The sequence below is a fragment of the Uranotaenia lowii genome, chromosome 1 (genome assembly GCF_029784155.1).
Source record: "Uranotaenia lowii strain MFRU-FL chromosome 1, ASM2978415v1, whole genome shotgun sequence".
In the NCBI taxonomy this organism is placed as follows: domain Eukaryota; kingdom Metazoa; phylum Arthropoda; class Insecta; order Diptera; family Culicidae; genus Uranotaenia; species Uranotaenia lowii.
The window spans coordinates 197,000,793-197,021,249 of NC_073691.1; the positions used below are offsets into that span (position 1 = coordinate 197,000,793).

General features: G+C 38.4%; 4 protein-coding genes across 4 annotated transcripts; 1 reads left to right on the forward strand and 3 right to left on the reverse strand.

Annotated features, from left to right (window-relative positions):
• Window positions 1–17: 17 nt before the first annotated feature.
• On the reverse strand, window positions 18–617 carry LOC129739566 (tRNA-specific adenosine deaminase 2). The gene has a single exon (XM_055731045.1). The coding sequence runs from the start codon at window positions 615–617 to the stop codon at window positions 123–125; it is 495 nt and encodes a 164-aa protein (XP_055587020.1). The 3' UTR covers window positions 18–122.
• Window positions 618–741: 124 nt separating this feature from the next.
• LOC129739565 (single-strand selective monofunctional uracil DNA glycosylase) lies at window positions 742–1,954 on the reverse strand. The gene is made up of 3 exons (XM_055731043.1): window positions 1,408–1,954; window positions 1,067–1,330; window positions 742–1,011 (listed from the first exon to the last, which is right to left on the reverse strand). Exons 1-3 carry the CDS (start codon window positions 1,849–1,851, stop codon window positions 742–744), a joined length of 978 nt encoding a protein of 325 aa, XP_055587018.1. The 5' UTR covers window positions 1,852–1,954.
• A 1,230-nt stretch (window positions 1,955–3,184) lies between these two features.
• Window positions 3,185–5,378, forward strand: LOC129739567 (tetratricopeptide repeat protein 30 homolog). Its single transcript, XM_055731046.1, has 3 exons — window positions 3,185–3,291; window positions 3,356–4,064; window positions 4,123–5,378. Exons 1-3 carry the CDS (start codon window positions 3,232–3,234, stop codon window positions 5,310–5,312), a joined length of 1,959 nt encoding a protein of 652 aa, XP_055587021.1. The 5' UTR covers window positions 3,185–3,231; the 3' UTR covers window positions 5,313–5,378.
• A 900-nt stretch (window positions 5,379–6,278) lies between these two features.
• Window positions 6,279–19,529, reverse strand: LOC129742622 (uncharacterized). The gene is made up of 4 exons (XM_055734552.1): window positions 19,268–19,529; window positions 18,085–18,960; window positions 14,410–14,739; window positions 6,279–8,814 (listed from the first exon to the last, which is right to left on the reverse strand). The coding sequence occupies exons 2-4, from the start codon at window positions 18,716–18,718 to the stop codon at window positions 8,378–8,380; spliced, it is 1,401 nt and encodes a 466-aa protein (XP_055590527.1). The 5' UTR covers window positions 18,719–18,960; window positions 19,268–19,529; the 3' UTR covers window positions 6,279–8,377.
• Between the last annotated feature and the right edge of the window lie 928 nt (window positions 19,530–20,457).

Sequence of the window (20,457 nt, forward strand, 5' to 3'; positions counted from 1 at the left end):
CATTTCGATGCTTTTTTGTCATCGTTTTATTTTAATATAGAAACATCGATCATATACATACATATCTTAAATTTAATTTTGAAAAAACATAAGTGAGTACATACTATAACGAGCAATAAAGTTCATCTCAAATTCTTTCCCTTGGGGACGGGTGCGGAAGGGTTTTCACCCTTGTAGAATTCTTTCAACAGTGCCATCGCTTCGTCTGCTCGTACGCCTCCGTGGAACGGAATACTTGTATGCTCGTCCAACAGTCCAGGGACATCTAGAACGGTACAACCACCGAAACGATCATTCCGACAGCCATAGATAACTTGTCTAACCCCCAGCTGAATCAAAGCTGCTGCACACATGATGCAAGGTTCAACTGTTACCACCACTGTTACCTCCGGGAAAACAGTCTGGTAAGAAAGTTTCCGTTCTTCAGCCCACTCCAGCACCTGATCAATACAAATTAACTCGACATGTCGTGTGGCATTTTTGGTTTTGTTAACCAAATTGCAACCACGAGCAATAATTTCATTCTCTCGATAGACAAACACACAGCCCACTGGGACCTCTTTTAGCTGTTCCGCCTTGCGAGCTTGCTCTAGAGCTTGTTCCATAAATTTGTCCATTTTCTGCGGGCTTTGCGTTGACTAGTTTCTTAACGGTTTCGTTCTCTCTCTGTGCACTTTTGAATTTGATTGATTGTAAATGTAGGAATGATTGTAGGAAAAGATTACTGTTCAGTCCCCCAATTTAGCCACAAAGAAATGGCATCAGGCCATTTTCTTCGATCCACAGCTTGGCTTTTTCGTTCCAGTTTGTATTATTAAGACTGCGTGGACTTGGATGGGGCATACACAGCAAACGCACCCGGGTGGGATCCACAAGTTGCTGTCGCACCAAAGCCTTTACTCGATCTTCGGTGTAACGACCAACAGATACAACAACGGTAGGATTGAACAGGTCCAAGGCAATTTTCAGGTACTGAGTGCAGACTTCCTGCATGCGGAGCTTCGGGGCTCCCTAAAAAATAAATATACATTTGATAAAAAGAAGTTTTATGAAATCCTGTTACAACCTTTAAATCGGCAGGCGTGATATTCCTCCCACTGGAATGAAAAAACGCTAGCGGACAAATATTATACACGAAACAGTGTCGGAAAAACACTTCCGGGGTTCCGCACAATTCCTGATACAATCCCCACCAGCGTTGGCCACTCTGTTCGCCACGGGTACAGTTCAGTCCATCAACAGGCCGAGCTTGAAGTTCTCCTATTGGTTTGAGGACTTTCCCCTGCAACTGCAACCAATCTCGGACCGCCGGAACGTAACCAAAAGGTATCTACAGGAAAACGGAAACGAATATATAAAAATAAGTCAAGACATGCTTAGCTAAACAGTAAAATTTTCAAATATCACCCCCGTTTGACACATTCCCCATGGGCCCGGATTCATGCCGAGAAACAGCACAGGTTTGTGTCCGTCCAGGTAGCGCTGCATGTAAGCCTGATGCAATTCGCAAGCATACTCAATCGGATTGTATACAGCAGCAACGTCCGCCGGAAGAGGAATTTGTTTTAAAGATTCACAAAGCTCCACCTCGAGCCGGTAGATTTCATACCAAAATGGTACCATTGTTGATGCTGCACTTGGTTCATGGTGATGATCCGATTTTGGCAGGTTCGAGTACGGAACTGAATAAGAGGTGGCGATTTGCTGCTGATCGTTCGATTTGTTGTTTTGATAGATTTGCGTTTTCGGTTCATTGGCAAACTGGCTCAGTGAAAATTCTTTCGGGTGGTAATTGGCCTCGGGTGCTTCGGGATCCGTTTGCTCGTTAAGTTTAAACTTTTTACGCAACATTTTTACACGAAACTACTGAAAAATTACCTTTGATAACTGTTAATCTACAGCCCGGTTTTCTGTTTCGTTGCTCTTTGGAAATCGGAAATCCACAAACAAACTGATGACGATAATGGGAGAGAACGTGAGAGGAAGATTCTTTTGAGTGAATGGAGTCCATAAATTAGGTAACGACGTTTCTATAGTAATGACACCTTATTGAAACAAATAGGTACCGTATTCGTTTGCTAAACTCGCTCAGTTTTGCACTAAACCAGAAAAAACGAACACAAATCGTCGTTAATGTATCATTTACATATCCCGGCAATCTTATACAAACCGTGTGGAGCACATCTCTTAGATTTAAGCTTTTTATTGTCAGATTAAGGCTTTTTTTTCTTCTCAGATTTCAGCTTTCATCTCCTGTATGCTCTCAAGGCAAAAAAGAGCTAAAATCTGAGGAAAAAAGCTTAAAAACGAGATTCACCAAGATTTATGATATTGGTCACACGATACATTGACAAACCGTGTAACGTCTCCGGGATCTGCCTACCGGTGGAAAACTATAATCACATAAACGAACAAAAAGACAGCCAAATGTGCTGAAAAACTGAGCATAAACAAATACAGTTAAAATGAAAATGTTTTCAAAATTTTACGCTCACACGCTACCTCTGACCCTAGGGTGCTGTGACTTACGGCGCGTTCGTAAATTGATTTTTTTATCGATGCTGGCGTTCGTAAATTATAAACAAACGCCAAAGCATTGAAAAGTGATTTTGACCCGAATAGTCTTTAATAAATATTAATAATAATTGCAAAGTGATTTTTACATCTACCGAAAAAATAATCGATCGACTCATGCATCATCCAAAAAAATTAATTTATGAACGCACCGTTAAAATTATTAACGCAAAACGCATGGTTTTTACTTTCGAGGATGGTTCATTATTTCATCTCGAAAACGATATTTTGTTAAAAGTCACTTAATTGCGGCAATCAGGGCTCTTTGCACATATAATTAAGCTTTGTCCATGCATGCACAGAATTCAAAGTGATTGTTCATGTAACATGCGACGGTATAACTAAAAAATGCCAAATAAAAGACACGTTGCAGCTACAAAATTTAGTTGCATACAAAAGATCTTTCAAAATGGCCAGAAAACCATGAATGAATCCAAAAACAAATTCGGACAAGAAAAGCAGCTACTAATAAATATCTTTGAAACTTTATAGCTATCTCATGTTATGGCTGCAGGCTGCAGGCGCTTAGAGTGAGAAACCTGTTGCATCTGGCTACGAAGTCACCATGGCAATAAGCGCGCAAAACAGAAGCGGATTTGTTCGATCGATAATTTAACTTCGTTCTTTGAACTGAATAAATTCTTATCAGCTTGAAACATGTTTTCCCAAAATATGTTAATCCGCGATGGTGAATATACGAAAACTATCTACACAATGGTGAGTATGCTAAGTTTTTTTTAAATGGCTCTACGTATACTACGCTCACCTTATATCACTTCAGATAAAGGAGGAACGATTTATTGAAGCTATCAATGTGCTCAATGGTATACCAGAGGTAGTTGCAACTCGAGCCGGATTGTCCTTGCTAGCCCATTGTTACTATCAAACACAGGATTTTATCGAGGCTTCAAATTGTTACGAGCACCTTGTGCAATTAGTTCCCGATGTTCTGGAGTACAAACTGTATTACGCACAGTGCCTGTTCCAAGCAGGACTATTCGAGGAATCGCAGAAGGTCATCAGTACTATGGATGCCCCACATCTCAAGGACAAGGTGCTGCAACTTCAGTCGGCTATAGCATATGGCAACGAAGATTATTCGTCAGCCCAGTCGCTGCTTTTGCAGCGTCAGGGAAACGGTGCGGAAGCGCCGGTGAAAAATGATGAAGGTTGTTTGCTGTATCAGGCCAATATGTATGAAGATGCCTTGCAACGATACGTTGCAGCATTGCAAGCAGGGGGATTCAATCCACATATTGCTTACAACGCAGCTTTGTGTCACTACCGGAAGAAGGAAAACTCGCAAGCATTAAACTATATAGCGGAAATAGTAGAGCGTGGTATTCGTAACCATCCCGAGCTTGGAGTGGGGGCTCAGGCAGAAACAGAAGGTGGCGCGCGAAGCGTTGGGAATCCTCCGGCGCTTGCAGCATCGGGATTAGCACAGGCATTTAATCTAAAGGCAGCCATCGAGTATCAAGAAGGGAACGGTGAGTAATAATCTTACATTAATTTTAAAACTGTTCTAACTTGTTACTTAACGTTCAGCTAACGGTGCACGAGAGGCCCTAACGGATCTGCCTCCACGGTCGGAACCTGAACTGGACCCGGTAACGCTGCACAATATGGCGCTTACGGACCCCGTTGGAGGCGGATCTGGACTTCGTCGTTTGGCGTTTTTACTGGAGCTGGGTCCGCCAACCTGCCCACCAGAAACGTTTGCTAATTTACTTCTGCAGTGCTGCAAGCACGAAATGTACGATACGGCCGCCGACATTCTTGCAGAACATACTCATCTAACCTATAAATATTTGTCGCCATACTTGTACGACCTCTTGGATGCGTTAATAACGGCTCAATCTACGCCAGAAGAAGCCGAGCAGAAGTTAGGTGTTTTGGCTAACAGTATCGGAGGTAGACTACGTTCACTAGCCGCCAAAGTTCAGGAGTGTCGATCGGCTCCTGATCAAAACGCGTTACGAATGGCGCTTCGAGAATATGAATCAGCTTTGGAAAGTTACCTTCCCGTTGCGATGGCCCGGGCTTGGATTCCTTGGCGCGTAGATGATTTTCAAGGAGCCGAAAGAGAATTTCGCTCTAGCGCAGAGTTCTGCTCGGAAACTCCAACATGGCGTTTACACGCAGCCCACGTTCTTTTCATGCGAGGCGATCGCTACAAGGAAGCAGCAGCCTTCTATGAACCCATCGTTCGACAGAACTATGATGATATCTTAGCTGTTCCGGCTTCAGTTTTGGCAAATCTTTGCGTAGCCTACATCATGACGTCACAAAACGAAGAAGCGGAAGAGTTAATGCGAAAGGTAGAACGAGCCGAAGAACGCAAGGGCAACGCCAATGGCCAGTGCTTACACCTGTGTATCGTGAATCTGGTCATCGGAACGCTGTATTGCGCTAAGGGTAATTATGAATTCGGATTGTCAAGAATTGCCCATGCCCTAGATGGTGGATCAGGAGCCAGGTTGTGTGCTGATACCTGGCTCCACGTGAAACGATGCGTACTTGGTCTACTTACCGGTATGTCGAAACAAACGATCGTACTCCCATCGATTGCACTGCAGGAAACTGTAAGTTTTTTGCAAACATGCGAAGCTTACGGTTTGACGATCCCATCAGTTTTGACAGGGCCCCTGGATGATTCCGGCGAACAACCGCCTACCATTGGACTGGAGGCAAGAAAATTGCGTGCCCTACTGCTGAGGTTGATGGAATACAAATAAAAACGGCATTGATTGTGGTATCTATATTTATTGCTTTAAATAATGCTAACGTAGAGTTGTTTGACATTCAAGAGCAATAAAACACAGTTCTCATTCCTCCTGCAAATGCGGTATTCGATTTCGAATCTAATTAACCTAAACTTTAAGTTAACGCGATGCATTTCTTCAACTTTAATGGAAAGAATATTAAGTGAAAATCACATGGTTGGCAATTTCTCCGCGATCGGCTTCAAAAATTCTCTTCCCTTATTGAACTTCTTGTTCTTAAAAACTATCCCAGCCACACCGGCGAGAGAAAGAGTAAAATTTCAGCAGATGAGCGCAGGGGAGAAGCTCTTTCAGTTGGTTGCGGTTTGTTTCCATCCCAACAATCGTTTCGTGATGTTTGTTTGCTGGTGCTTATCTCCCTCTCTAGGTAGGGTTGCCTTAGCAGGCCTTGCCTAGCGTAATAGAAAGATGGAGGAAACAATTAGCACTTCAGTGATGTGTTTTTGGGGTTATGCTCTCTCACCCCAGTGCGGCTATTCGAGCGCAGGCTTCGCTCGGCTCTTGGCTTGAATTTCATTTGGATTCTAGAGCGTTTCCGAAAATGTGTAGCGCGAAACACAGAACAGAACAGTGCGAATTTGCTGTCGGACGTGAGAGGTGCTGACAAATCATGCTGGAAACTACTTGTAAAGAGTGATATCTTCTAATAATCGTTTAGAGAGAACATTATTTACCGTACGGATAACCGTATTCAATAGAATCTCTCCAGAAGAAAGGGAATCATTCGCTTGAGTTTGCCCCCGGAGAAACACAAAGTTACGAACTTCGGAATTACCGTACTGCTAATGGTCAAAATTAACTCGACTAAGGAATTTTTTCATTCATTCATTTAGAAAATTGAAAGTAATTCAGTATTCGTCATTTCTGGGGCCAGAGATATTATCACACGACAAAGTGAAACCGAAGCTAGATTTTTGTTTTTATTCATAATATATCGTTTTTATACTCTTTCAAACAACAATTAAACATAGCCATTTTTAGCGATCACTCTACCACTGCAGTTCATTTTTGTTTGTGAGTTTAGAATTATGGGTCGCCTAGTGCTTAATATTTGTAGTTAATAACTTCCCATGGCTGGTGGTGACTGGATTTCCCTGGAAATTTTCGTACCTCGCGGTTTTATGTTTGAGGATTTTACAGATTTTCTCCTAAGAGTATAATTATATATGAATAATGCTTTTCCTGGTAATATGTTTCATGTGTATAATAACGGAAATAAGCGTTCGATTGAATCCTTATTTACGGTATATAGTTTTGTGGGTATAAATTTCGATATTATGCTTATATAATTGTCAAATACACGTCTTATTGTACACGATTTGCGAGTCGTTCCATAAATTTTGTTAATAAATGGGGTTTTTCTATAAGCTTTACAAAAAAGCTTCAATTACGTCCAACAGAAAAAGAATGTCATGAGGCATCGATTTTGCCCGTTGTTGCTAAATATTTTGATTTCTCACATTTATCCTTAATGGTTAATAATTTTTTGAGGAGCAAAACGAATTAAAATGCCCGAATCCCTGTTTTGAAAAACGAAAAGTTCTGAAATTCATGATCCGTATTCTAAGTTCCGTGTCCAAGAAGATGCTCATGTTGGTTTTATTTGTTTCATTTTTTGGTATTTTGGTTGTGTGTCCGTTGTTGAGATGTGTAAAATTTCTCAAAATATAAACATCTTGATTTGTCTTTTCCTAAATCAAGGGTTCGAAAAATTTACGTTTTTTTTGTTGTTGTTGTACTAAAGCATATGAAATTTTGTTTCAATCACACAACAATTTACAGTTTCGTTTTTCTTTCCATTTTCGATTTATTTTCAGTTCATCCATCACCCACATAGTAGGGTAACTGACTTACTTTGGACCAGGTCATTATTTTGGACCACTTTGCTTATATCTCCCTTTAAAATTAATTGAGGTACATCGGGGCAAGTGCGAACGGATATCACCATAGTTAACATTTCATAAAAAAATATGTATATTTTCAAAAATTATCAGTTATTGTTCGTTGCAATACAACACTAAATAAGTTCTGAGCAAACTCCGTTGGAAATAAAAAATCCAAAAATGTTTTCGTCACTTTTGTGAAAGAACATTGTAAGTTTACACTTGTCCCATTTCGTCCTTTGCACTTTCCACACGGTATAAATTGCGAAGAGTGAATATTATTTTCACCACTTTCAGGAATGAAAATTTTTCAAGGAAGAAATCTGCCTTCACAGGAATATTAGTTCCGTCTTTCAAAAAAAAAATCAAATTAGAAGACCTTTTTGTACCCAAAATATGCTAAACAAGAATATACTGTTCATGTCTAGTACGTACATGAATTAGTAGCAAACAGTGCAGAGGTTTTGGTAATAAATGAAAAAAAGTTTATCTCTGTCAGATTGATAATTTGGGTTCGAACAACAATTTCTAGAAATTTTGTTTTTCAATTTTGTAACAGAGAAGAGTTGAATATAGTTGAAACCCGAGAAACATGAGTACAGTAGTCCAAAATAATGACCTGGTCCAAAGTAAGTTCGTTTGCCTATTTCGTTTATTATGTTTTCTTTTTTTTATGATTTTTCAGTTTTATGCCATCATTACTTTGTAACTTATACTACCGTTACTTAGTAGGAAATCACATGTCAATTTCATTTTTGTCACAACGACCTGCGTCTTTGAGTGTGTACGTGTTTGTTTTAATGTGGATTTGGTTGTAACAAGAAAAAAGAGACTTATGTAACTAGAGGTTGGTTATGATTACAATTAATGAAAGTTTTACAGAAGCGGGTAATCTTTTTGTTTACAATTTTTTTTAAAGGTTTTTTTTGTAAATGTATCCAGACAATTAAAATTATTATTTTTTTGTTAAGCAGCAAATAACTTAAACCACAGAAAGAGGTAATCATCTCAAATATTGAGAAAAGAATGTTTAATTAAACAAGCTAACAATGACTTGAGTTTAACCTGGGGATTTTTGTATGAATATAACGCAAACGTGAAATATATAGACATATTGCATGCAAATTTGAAATTTCAACGCACCAGTGGTGGAGGAGGTGAGTTAATGCTATCGACAGCTAGCCGAGAGTCTTCACCTTCTGGATCCTGATGGACCTCGTCTGAATCAATCACACCCTCTGCTGGAATGTCCCCATCGACCCCATCGGGAACCCCATTTTGCTCCTGTGCCGGTACATCTTCCATCAGAGTTGGCTTACCTTCACCTTCGCCGAAAACGCCGTCCTCGCCTTCACCTTCGCTCATGCTGCTGGAACTATCATCGTCATTGCTGCTGCTGGAACTGGTCGTTGAAGAGCTGTCCGATTCGCTGTCCTCACTGGAACCACTAGCGTCGGAGCTATCCTCCACCATGCGCTCCATCATCTGCTGACCGGCTCCGCCACGCGGTGAAGATTTTGCCGACAGAACCATGCCGATACGGGTGGCCTGCTCTAGTTGACGACGTAATTCTGGAAATTTAAGTATAAGAAAAGAAATAAGCTATCCTCGTTACATGAACCAAATTATAAATGCTTTGAGAAAAAATTTGAGAAGATATACCAGAATCAAAGCAATCCAAAGATTGCCTTCAATTCAACCATGGTACCGTGTTAAAATAAAATTAAAGGGGATCTTTCAATTGCTTTCATTCAGTAGAATTATTCAACCAAGTAGGCTCACAACACATATTAGAATGATATGAAAATGCAAAACCAAATGATGCTCTATCATTTTTTCTCTGATCAGCTCATTTCGTGTTTACTGATTCTGTAAAAATGATCAATACTAAATTATTTTAAAGATAACTCGGCCAGCTCAAGCCTGCACAGGGGAATGAGGTGGGACCACCATCATTATCAATTTTGGTCTTTTTTGCTTTCAAATTCAGAAATATTGCTGTTGATACCTTCTTTTGCTATCATTGGACCTAAAATTCCGAAAAAAATTCTTTTGCTATTACCGAAAAGTGTAACGCATAACATGCTCTCAGTTTGTTCCTTGATTTCGTTTTGTTATGATTTTGAGCATAACCTGTGCAGACTTTCATAGCAAAATAATACCTTATTATGCTATCATCCTCTGAAAGTAAAATTTGGTTTCATTTTGCCCGAACAAAGGTGGTACAATAATTTCTCAAACAGACATCATTAAATGTCCCCTGTGTAGTGATATCTTAACGATACCTAATTTTTTCCATGTCTCCATGACATCAACACTAAAAAGTGCACGCACTTTGCTGATAATGACTGAATTCGTATTTGTTTTCAGCTCAATTTATATTTGAACATGATTTTTCATCTTAGAAAATTGAATGCCACATCATGCCATCATAAGGATCTCTCTTTTCTGCTGTATGAAAAGAAATGAACCGTAATGATGCCTTGTTTAACTATTTATCATAGAGAAATCGACATCTTATAGAAAAAGAAGCGAAACCAGAGTGTGCTATCATCTTCACGGTGTCTCTGATGTAACGATTTTATTTATCGAAAATTAGCATCGCTATTTTTTGCACCATTCGAAAGCTGGGACTTTCCCCTTTCATTTGAGCCCAAATTTGAAATAATCCACCGGGGGGTCTAGAACAATTTATTTGTTTTTTGAAGATTTTTTAACCTTTTAAATGGTTTTTTTCAAAGACAAAATCATACTAATCACTGTGAAAATGCTCGTCTTACTTTTAGCGTTAATCCAACTGCATATGTCAATAACAACATTTAATAGAAAACAATTTTGTAGAAGACATCAGAGTGATACAAATTGAGAAAAAGGATTTAGAATGTCACAAACAGAGTGTTTTTAATTTCATTTGGAAAATCTAATAAAATTTATCATCACTGATCGAACCAAGACTAGAAATGGTATTCTTCGAGCTTAGTTATTGATTGTAGAGTGTAAAATGTTCAAAACGGTTTATTTTCATTAAAAAATCAATCTTTTATCTTAAATTTGATCAGGATTATCTGAAGTAATGAGCATTTATGGGGTTTTATTATTCCGGAACAAATACCAAATTGTTTATTGTCACTCCGATCTTTCCAAAAATCCCGATGTGGGGAATAAATAAAGTTAATGGCATTTTAAACAAAAATTTAATATATTTTTTGAAAATTCAAACAGTTGAAAGCGCGAAAGCCAAACTGTAGAAGATGATTATTACGTATCACCTGGTGTTTAAGATTTTTTTTCAAATGTTTGATCTAAATTTTTTTGATTTTTTTTATTTTGTGCAATGTAGATTGTATACAAGTTTGTTGCAAGCCAGCTTTTGTTAATTTTTTCTCTATTTCTAGAAAATTGGAATTAATTTTTATAATAACCACAGACCCCCCCCCCCCCACCCTCTCCCTTTCTCTCATCGCCACGTTTCAACTCCAAATGACAAAAGATAGATTTCAAGTTGACACCTGTTTTACTTGAAAATCTTGTTACTCATTTCATACTTTCAGCAATGTAATATTTTGAATATGTGTATTAATCTGGGCAAATAAATGTAGTAAAAATTATTTTAAGAATTTTAAGGCACTGCTTTAAATTCTGTTCATGACACGATGATATATTTTGTTCTCATAAGCCCGGTTTACAGTTCTTGTGAACTCGAACTCGAACGTGAACGTGAACTCACCACAGTGAAAAAATATTCCGCAGTGAAATGTCAAATCGGTCAAATCTTCTAAATTAGTAAGAGGTTTGTTCAACTGCGGGTAGAAATTGGATTCGATCGGAAAATGACAGATCATTCAACCAATGTTTTGATCGATACTTGTCGAACCAATGCTCAAATTTAAATTCAAATTTCTCAAAAAAACATATTGTTCTTCTTCAAAACATATTCAGCTTTGAAAACGATTGATTTAATCAAATAATCCCAAAGTTCTTATCTTTAATACAATGAATTTAAATTAGTTTTTATGAATTTTAAGTACTCCCAAAAAGTATTTATCGATCAAGGAGTAACGAGCTTTAGCGATTCGTTTCTTTTGAAAAACTTATTGAAAGGACGTTATGAATATAACTTCTACAAGATAGCCATTTTTTGTTCTTGATTAAAAATTGACAAACAAAAATTTCAAAATTACTTTTAATTAGTGAAACAATTGAAAAGGTTTTTATTTAATTAAAATGCATCAGTACTCTTTTGTTTGTTAATTTTTCTGCTTTTCAGTTCTCCTTAAAACACATTATTTTTGAATGATTTCATAATTTTTTATAATTATTTCCATACCTTTTCTGAAACACACATTTGAACAAAGCGGAATCTATTTTTTTTTTTATTTCAATGGAATCTGGCCATTCGATGATCTTCATTTACATTTATTCGTTGAGAAGCTTTTCCAACAGGTACATTTATTCGTCGAGAAACTCTTCCAACAGGTGCAATTAAATGATATATCAATGGTATACCAAAGCGGGTTTTAAAGTTAAAAAAAAATATCGTATGCGTTTCATTTCAAACTCGTAGTATTTTAAGCCTTTAATTGCCTTCAATTGTGCTTACAAGTTAAAAAACTAATTTTTTATGAAGCAAAAATTTTTCCGTCATCGGTGAAATTTTTTTTTCAGAATGCACATTGCCATTCGGACGTGAAAATGAACGCGGAATTTATATTCACCACTCTTGTTCGTTTTCCGTTTTCACGTTCGCTCAGTGCGTTTACACTTCGAGCGGAATGTCAGTGAACGCGGAAAAAATATTCCGCAGTGAAAATCGGGGGAATTGAAATAAAATTAATATTAAAGGGCTTTGAACAAGGAAATCAGTTCAAAAATAATCGTTCAACCATTCCGCATCTATTCCACCTAGTTTCGCAGCCATGAAATGCAGCATAGTCGAGTTTTTGAAGAATATAAGTTTTTTCATTTTCACGTTCGAAAGAACTGTAAATGCACCTATAGAAGTAAGAAAATAATATTCCAGGGGAAAGCCAAAAATGCCGAAATCCACAGACAAATGTTTGCAGTGTTCCATACTATCAGATAAAAAACATCACAAGGGGGGTGGAAAAAATAAAAATAATTAAAACTTTGAATGAATTGGAAAAAATGGACAAAAACTTGCATGCAATAACATGTATACAATCTTCATTGCAAACAAATCGAAAAAACTGAGATAATTTAGATCGAAAATTAAAAAAAAAAATCGTAAACAACAGGCGATATAATTTCTACCTACTACAGTTAGGCTTTCGATCTTTCAGCTGTCTGAATTTTCGAACAATTTAGTTTTTGCTTAAAATATATATAACTCATTTAGTCCTCCCATTTTTGGAAAATCGGATCGACAAAAAATAAGATATTTTTTCCCGGAATAATAAAACCCCATAAATGCTCTTTATTCTGATCAAATTTATGTGAAAGATCGATTATTTAATGCAAATTAACCATCCTGAACATTTAAACACTCTACAATCAATAACTAAGTTGGTAGAATACCATTTTAGGTCTTGGTACAATCAGTGATGATAAATTTTATTAGATTTTTCAAATGAAATTAAAAACACTCTGTTTGTCACATAACAACTCTTTTTTCTTGATCTGTATCACTTTGAGGTCTTCTGAAAAATTGTAGCCAAGGAATTTTTCAATTAAATATTGTTATTGACATATGACGTTGGATTAACGCTAAAGGTAAGACGAGCGTTATCACAGTGATTAGTATGATTTTGTCTTTGAAAAAAAAACCATTAAAAAGGTTGAAAAATCTTTAAAAAAAAATGAAAGGATGGATTACATATTTCAAATTTGGGGAAAAAGGGGAAAAAGTCCCAGCATTCGAATGGTGCAAAAATTAGCGATGCTTTTCGAAAAATAATGTTCTCTCCCAGAGACCAAGATGTGTATATATTCAGGAGGTGTTACCGAATATCGAATTCCCGATTCAGCCATTTTGGCTATGTAGGCTATGCAACTATGCGGAACTCATGAAGAAGCTCAACAAACCACCGAAAAGTAAAGCCCTAAAATAAAAGTGCGGCAGACTGTCACCGCGGAGTTCCGATCGAACTGTCAAAAGTCGTTCCAATCGAGCATAACCATTTTTACCTTTTCAAATTCGTGGGAGGTATTTTAATCTGTGTTACTGTGACTTTCAATTTTTTAATTGAAATTAATCAAGAATGCAGAGAAAGTTCATTGGAGCAAAACGGAAAGAAGCACTTCATTTTTATTTCAACAATTGACACAACGGAGAGCAAATTAAATAGTATTTACTAAATGAAAATCAACTTTACAATCTGCAACACAGCTGCACATCATCAACAAGTCATGCGAATGTTTACGTTATTGACAGTGTTGAAAGATTATAGAAGCTTTTTCGGTGCTGCCAAATCGGTGAGAAATTCAGTCTGCCGCACTTTTATTTTAGGGCTTTACCGAAAAGCTGAGCAAAAAATAAACAAACTCATTGAGAGCCCCGCTCACTCATCGCCTACTTACTATGAAAGTCGGAGAACCTAGTGTATCAAAAGGCCTTGCCAAAGACACCGTGTCTTGCTATCAATGCTTTATTTAGGTGTTGGTTTACTATTACTTTTTTATTATATTGATAGTGAAATGAAACCTGTTTTTGGGTTGTGTACTGTTTACCGGAATTCCATATACTGGAAGTATCATTTACCAGACTACCATTTACCGGAAAACCGATTACCGGACTATACCCATATCGGAAAACAATTTACCGGAACTACCATTGACGGGATTTTTATTAATGATATTAGATTTGGGTTGTACTTCAATTCCCCAAAAACAATTCCCCAAAACGAAGAATCCCCACAATTTATATCGTCAGGAAGAACTATTTTCCAGATTTTCTTCCCCAAATTTTTTTTTTCGCAAGAATGATCCATTCCATTTGAAAACATTGTCCTTTTGCGGCAAGGCCGTAACCAACGAGGATAAAAGAACCTAGATTTTCAGGAGTTAACACGGTTTTTTGTACGGTTTTTGACGCGGTATACAACAGTTTAAAAAATCTTCCTGTATTCCAATTGGGTACAACACATCGTCAACCACAAATTTTATTTCAATAAAATTCATACCTACAGAGGCGCGCAAAGCCCACTTACCGAGATTTTCCACCGTGAGCTCACGAATGCGATCTTCGAGGCGCCGCCGTGAGTCCACCGCTACCGGGACCACCTCTCCACCCCCAGATACGGCTGATGCTGCTGCCGACAGTGGTGCACTTTCGTTTTCCTCCTTGATTAAACCGGCAATAACACCACCGGTGGAAAGTGCTTTCAGTGCACTATACCGTCGCGTGACTTGCTCAAAGTTGGCCTCCAGCTGAAGGTACTCCTGGATCAGTTGCGTCTTGCTGAGGCCCTCCAGCCGTTCCGAGCGGGCGTCTTCGTACACGCTGCTGAACTCCTTCGTAAGGAATTCTTCCTCGTCCTCTGTGTGTGACCGGAAATAAATAAAATACAATATCGATAAGACATGCGATGACATACCTACATGAGTATTAGGGTGGGCCAAAAGTTGAGTTATTAGACTGAGTCGATTTGAGGTCATTTTTGAATTTCTCAAGAGAAATTAGATAGGGAAACATGGAAATAAAAGGAATCCTATACGGAGATCGATAGCTTTTAATACGTTCGATTCCCCAAAAAAAATCTCGGATCGTGAATGAAAAGCGAGAGAGCTCCAGATTTACAACGTGTTGCAAAACTGAGCGGCTATCTCGCGTAAGAGAGCCGTCACCCGTTTATGGGCGACGAACGTGTGAAGAAAAGGTAAATTTCAAACATGTAGACCAGGTCTATCACGGCTTGCAGAATTTTTTATTACCTAACATTGAACTTTTTAATTTTTAGGTTTGTATGGGAAAATTGAATATTTAGTTCTGAAAAATCAACATCATTTTTACTTCTTTTGTGGAACCGAGCCTGCTTATGGATTTTTGTGCCAATGTATAAATTATTTAAAGGAAATTTTAAAGGCAATGTAGTCAGCAACATTGTCGAAGACTGTAAATTTATATCTTATTAGGGAAAAAAAATATTACCTGGTAATAAGGGTATGTGTCTTCTGACACTGAAAAACAATAAATTCAATTGACATCACTGCTGCTGCCTAGCAAGGTATTGCATGACTACTGTTCAAGCAATACTTCGCTTGGCACTAGCAGTGATGTCAATTGAATTGATTGTTTTTTAATGCCATCAGACACACCCCTATCAAACACCTAATAACTTTTTTTCTTATAAAGTCTGCTTCATTTAATATTGGAACAAATTCTTTTGCTCATTGTGGCGCTCCTAGTGGACGGATTTGGAAACTTTTTTCACCCACGTGTCGGGAAATTCATTACCTTTCACCATGTATTTATGTCATAACACCAAAAGATAGCATTTTGTAAACAACCGCCATGGAAGCCGAACGGAGAGATCAAATTGTGCACAGTTTTCTTGAAAATCCATTGTTGTCGGCATCGAAGCTAGCTAAACAGCTTAAAATGCCCAGAAATACCGTATGGCGTGTTATCAAGCAGTACAAGGAAACATTGACGACGGCTCGGAAGCCGCATTCGAAGCGTCGGAGTGGAACTGTCGACCGGAAACTGCGTGGGAAAGTCATCAAGGCCGTCAAGAGGAATCCCAATCTTTCAGACCGCGATTTGGCCAATAAGTTCCAGGCCGCTCACAGTACGGTGCGACGAATTCGTCTCCGGGAAGGAATAAGGTCATTCCGAGCCAGCAAACAGCCAAATCGGACGCTGAAGCAGAACAATGTGGCCAGAATCCGTGCTCGAAAGCTGTACGACCAAGTGCTGACCAAGTTCGACGGATGTATTCTGATGGACGATGAGACCTACGTGAAGGCGGACTTTGGGCAAATCCCAGGTCAAAAATTTTATTTGGCGACGGCTCGGGGGGATGTACCTGCAAAATTTAAGTTCGTGTTTGCGGATAAATTCGCCCGCAAGTACATGATTTGGCAGGGGATATGCAGTTGTGGACAGAAAACCAAAGTCTTTCTCACTGACAAGACAATGACATCAGAAGTCTACAAAAAAGAGTGCCTACAGAAACGGATTCTGCCGTTTATTCGTGCCCACGACCGTCCAGTAATGTTTTGGCCGGACCTCGCAAGCTGCCATTACAGCAAAACGGTTATGGAATGGTACGCAACGAACGGGGTCAGCGTAATACCGAAGGACCTCAACCCCCCAAACTGCCCCCAGTTCCGGCCGATAGAGAAATACTGGGCAATTACGAAGCGGAGGCTTAAGGCAAAGGGAAAACTTGTTAGGAACATGACTCAAATGAAGAACTGGTGGAATCAAATCGCCAAAACGGTGGACGAAAAGGGTGTGCGCCGCCTAATGTGCCGTATTACGGGAAAAGTACGAGAATTTCTTCGAAACAGCAATGAATAATTTTTTTAATTTTTTTTATGAAAGAGTAAAGAAAATGCTACATTTGTATGAAAAACAAATTATGAATTCGTTAATAAATGACTGAACTACACGCAATTGTTTGTGTTCCATCCAATATTAAATGAAGCAGACTTTAAGATACATATGAAGAAACGGTCTTCGACAATGTTGTTCAGCCGAAAATTTCATTTAAAGAATTTTTAAAATGGAACAAAACCATTAGCAGCCTTGGTTCCACAAAATAAACAAAAATTATGTTGATTTTGCAGAATAAAATATTCAATTCTTCCATACAATCCTGAAAGTTAAAATTCACTCATGTAAACGTTACTTAAAAATTCTGCAAAAAATCATGGATGAGTTTTCAAACCAAAGCAAAACTTTAAAGACCCCAGGGTTTAAGAAATTGAGATGATCCCAAATCGACTTAGTGTATTGGGGTATGTTCCGGAATCAAAACATTATCGGCTGAAATCGTTTTTGACCTGCCAGAAGACGTGTTGCGAAAAACAAGCTCATTTGGTTTACACGAAAACTAAAGGGTCGCTCAACGCCCCTCAAGTTTGTACGGAAATTTGACACCGTTTGTTCTAGCGATACTTGAAAATCTACTTTTTGGCTCAAATTTGCATGCACAAGCACCTATTGCGCTACAAATTAGGTCTCTGTTTATTTATTTATTTTCCGTTCTCCAATTTCTCGGCCATCCCATATTCGCCGGGGTACTGATAACAAAAAAAAAAAATTTTAATTATTGGGAACAAATTAGAAAAAAGCTTGTATGCAACAAAATTGCACACAATTTATGTGTGTATTACAAAATCAAACGGTTTTTTTCACAACTTTTTTTCACCTATTTCTACAAAAAAAAAACTATTATTTTCAATAACATAACTTTTAGCAAATTTATAACCGTTTTTAGTAATTTTTTACTTTTTTAGCATGTTTATGATGCATTCAGCACTTTTCTTGTTTTGTTTATAACGTTTGTTTTTTATGTCATATTTGGGGCATATAGCCTTAGTTACTGGTCCTTATTTGCTATTTTTGTCATTCAAAACATTTTTCAGTTATTTTTTGTCATTTTAAATCTTTTGTTTGTATTTGTATATTGTTCTATGAAATTTTCATATTTTTTGTCGTTTTTAAGTACTTTACAATTTTTTATTAAATTTTTGTTTTTGTAGTTATATTCAATCAACATTCAAGAACGTAAAAACATATTCATGTTTGGCTAAATGATTTTTGCCCTGTTATAGCGAAAACTGTAAGATGATGTCGTTTCAAAAAACCGTTCGATTTTGGCACATGTGACTGGAGAGGAATTGGATATTTGAAGATCTGAAACTTTTTAACTTACCTGAAGGTGTCAACACGTGTGGCATGTGATCCTCCATCAGGAAGCGGTTGGTGTTGTATGGCACTAGTGGTGGTTGGTCTGACTGTAACAGAGGAGCCTTGAGTTTCAGCCTGGCAGACACAGCGGCCAGTCCGAGCCCAGCAGTAGCTAGATTGAATCCACCGGCTGCACGGCGCTTGTTGGTGAGAGCCATACGCGCTTGATACTTCCATTGCGACTTCGAGTAGGGCCGCGAGCTGGAAGACCGTTTGGGGCCACCGCGTTTTGTTTTGCCCCGCCGAGTCTTCCGTCTGCTGGTATTGCTTTTGTCGCCACTGCTACGACGTCTCCCGCCACTTATCGAAGCACCCGAAACGGATGGTCCACCACCACTAAGATTTCCGCCATCTGCGTCTATCTCACTGTTGTTGCTGCTGTTGCAAGACCATGCGGGTTGTTCAACCTGCATCGATGGAACGGCACTCTTCTGAACTAGTGGCGCTGCAGTTGCACCACCCGAAGTCAACCTTATAGTTCCATCGGGATCCGCACATGGCGCTTCAGTCATCGTTGTGGTTCCACACGGGCCAGTCGCGACGTCATTCTGCTTATCGAGCAAATTTTCATTTTTTATCCCCTTTTCAACGTTATCCATTGCTTGACTTGCTATCGAAAGTAATCACCAGCAAGAGTAGCCGCACAGCTTTGGATGTTTAATTAAATGCACTTTGAATGTCTATAGCATAAATGGAGTGTTTTTCAATTGTTGGCCTGGTACTGATAATCGAAATTCACTTGATTTTTCAGTTGTCGCCATTTTTCACGTACTAGTATCGTTCTTGGCCGGTGGTGTCGCTTTCTTAACACCATCGGCAAAACTTTAGTCAGGGTTGTACCCTAGGAGTAATAATTTTTTATCTTGATTTAAAAAAAATCACATGTCGACTATCACCTGGGAAATTTTACCATAAATGTGAACGCAAAACTCACTGATTAATTTTACCCCTTATCTACACAACTACAACCCTGACGTAGCAAACGAAAACGTTTCGAAATAAATCACTCGTTGCCTACTACGTGCTCCTTCCAACAGTCCGCACTCTTGTTCCTTTTTCCTTAACCACTTGGACTCGATGATAGCCGACTTGGTTTCAAACGTTTTCCACCTCTGCATATACGCCATACGCTTCAAGTTCGTACTTACTCTCACTCCTGCCTATTCTCGCTCTTTCTCTCACTGAATTGGCGCCTCGCCTTCAGCGCTACTCCACCCAAAGATTCGTACTCGGCCCACAAGTGCACAGCTGATATTTTTTTTCTATTCGCACTGTTCTTCCTTTGGCGATCAAAGCCAGAGCCACATACCGAGAGAGTTAGCTAGCTTGGTATAGTCCACAAACAGTCCGGTGTGTTGTCACTTACGTTTGTCGAAACGAAATGTGTCGAACAGAGGGATCGAAATCGGGCTGAACCCTCGCGTTGGTCTTGCTTGCTCGCTCGGCTCGCTCAGCAAAACTAACACACGGTCGGGCAGCGTTTCCACATTAAAATATGAGGTTCAACCTTAAAAGTCGATTTTCTTCTGTATTATTTGGGCGAACATCAATATTCTTTGGGTTGAGGTGGTTTTAGCATTTGCGTGATGCTACCCATCATAACTTTGAAAGATGTATGCCTTTAGTTTTATGAAAAAAATGGTGTCTTCAAAACTTAAAGGCCAGAACGACTTTTTCACTTTTTGGAAGGCCCAAGATCTGTTGATTCAAAATACATAGTAGAAAGTTCTAAAAATTGAAGAAAATTGCAAATCCCATTAACGAAAAACAGAATCAAGTATTTCAGTATCATAACCTTATTCATTTTTTGGGGTTTCTTTTGTTGATTTTTTTAGGTGATGTTCAACATCACCGAACGAAATCAAAAAAAGAAACTCCGAAAAATTATATCCAGCAGTTATCGAAATGGTCGTGAATAACCTTATCATTAATTTGATTTTATAAAATTTGTTATCTTGTCAAAATTCGAAAAAAATGGTGAATTTTGAAGCTCAGAAGATGAAGCAAAATTCATAACCATTTGCACGTGATGAATTTGGGCATACGAGGGCAAAGTGGTGACAATTTTCAAAAAAAAAAGTTTACATTTCATTACATATGTACCTCAAAGTTCTGAAATGTGTCAAAAATCTTGCTATATTTCAAAAATCTATCTTTTGTATGTACCAACAACTAGTAAATAAATTTCGGTTCGAAGATAAATCTGCACTCGTGGCAACTTTGTGAATACCGGTTGATGTTCGGTTGCGCTTCGGCTTGGCTTCGGCTTTCCATGAGAGCCAACTTAAAAGCCGTAATAAAGCTCCAAGGTATTTATCATTGCGGTTTATGAACAAAC

Coding starts and splice junctions, on each gene's coding strand:
- LOC129739566 (XM_055731045.1), bottom strand. CDS start 617: ATGGACAAATTTATGGAACAAGCTCTAGAGCAAGCTCGCAAGGCGGAA.
- LOC129739565 (XM_055731043.1), bottom strand. CDS start 1,851: ATGTTGCGTAAAAAGTTTAAACTTAACGAGCAAACGGATCCCGAAGCA. Junction 1,331..1,407: donor GGGGAATGTGTCAAACGGGG/GTGATATTTGAA, acceptor GTTTTCCTGTAG/ATACCTTTTGGTTACGTTCC. Junction 1,012..1,066: donor TCACGCCTGCCGATTTAAAG/GTTGTAACAGGA, acceptor TTTATTTTTTAG/GGAGCCCCGAAGCTCCGCAT.
- LOC129739567 (XM_055731046.1), top strand. CDS start 3,232: ATGTTTTCCCAAAATATGTTAATCCGCGATGGTGAATATACGAAAACT. Junction 3,292..3,355: donor CGAAAACTATCTACACAATG/GTGAGTATGCTA, acceptor ATATCACTTCAG/ATAAAGGAGGAACGATTTAT. Junction 4,065..4,122: donor CGAGTATCAAGAAGGGAACG/GTGAGTAATAAT, acceptor CTTAACGTTCAG/CTAACGGTGCACGAGAGGCC.
- LOC129742622 (XM_055734552.1), bottom strand. CDS start 18,718: ATGGATAACGTTGAAAAGGGGATAAAAAATGAAAATTTGCTCGATAAG. Junction 14,740..18,084: donor ACACGTGTTGACACCTTCAG/GTAAGTTAAAAA, acceptor GGTCACACACAG/AGGACGAGGAAGAATTCCTT. Junction 8,815..14,409: donor GCTCACGGTGGAAAATCTCG/GTAAGTGGGCTT, acceptor TTAAATTTCCAG/AATTACGTCGTCAACTAGAG.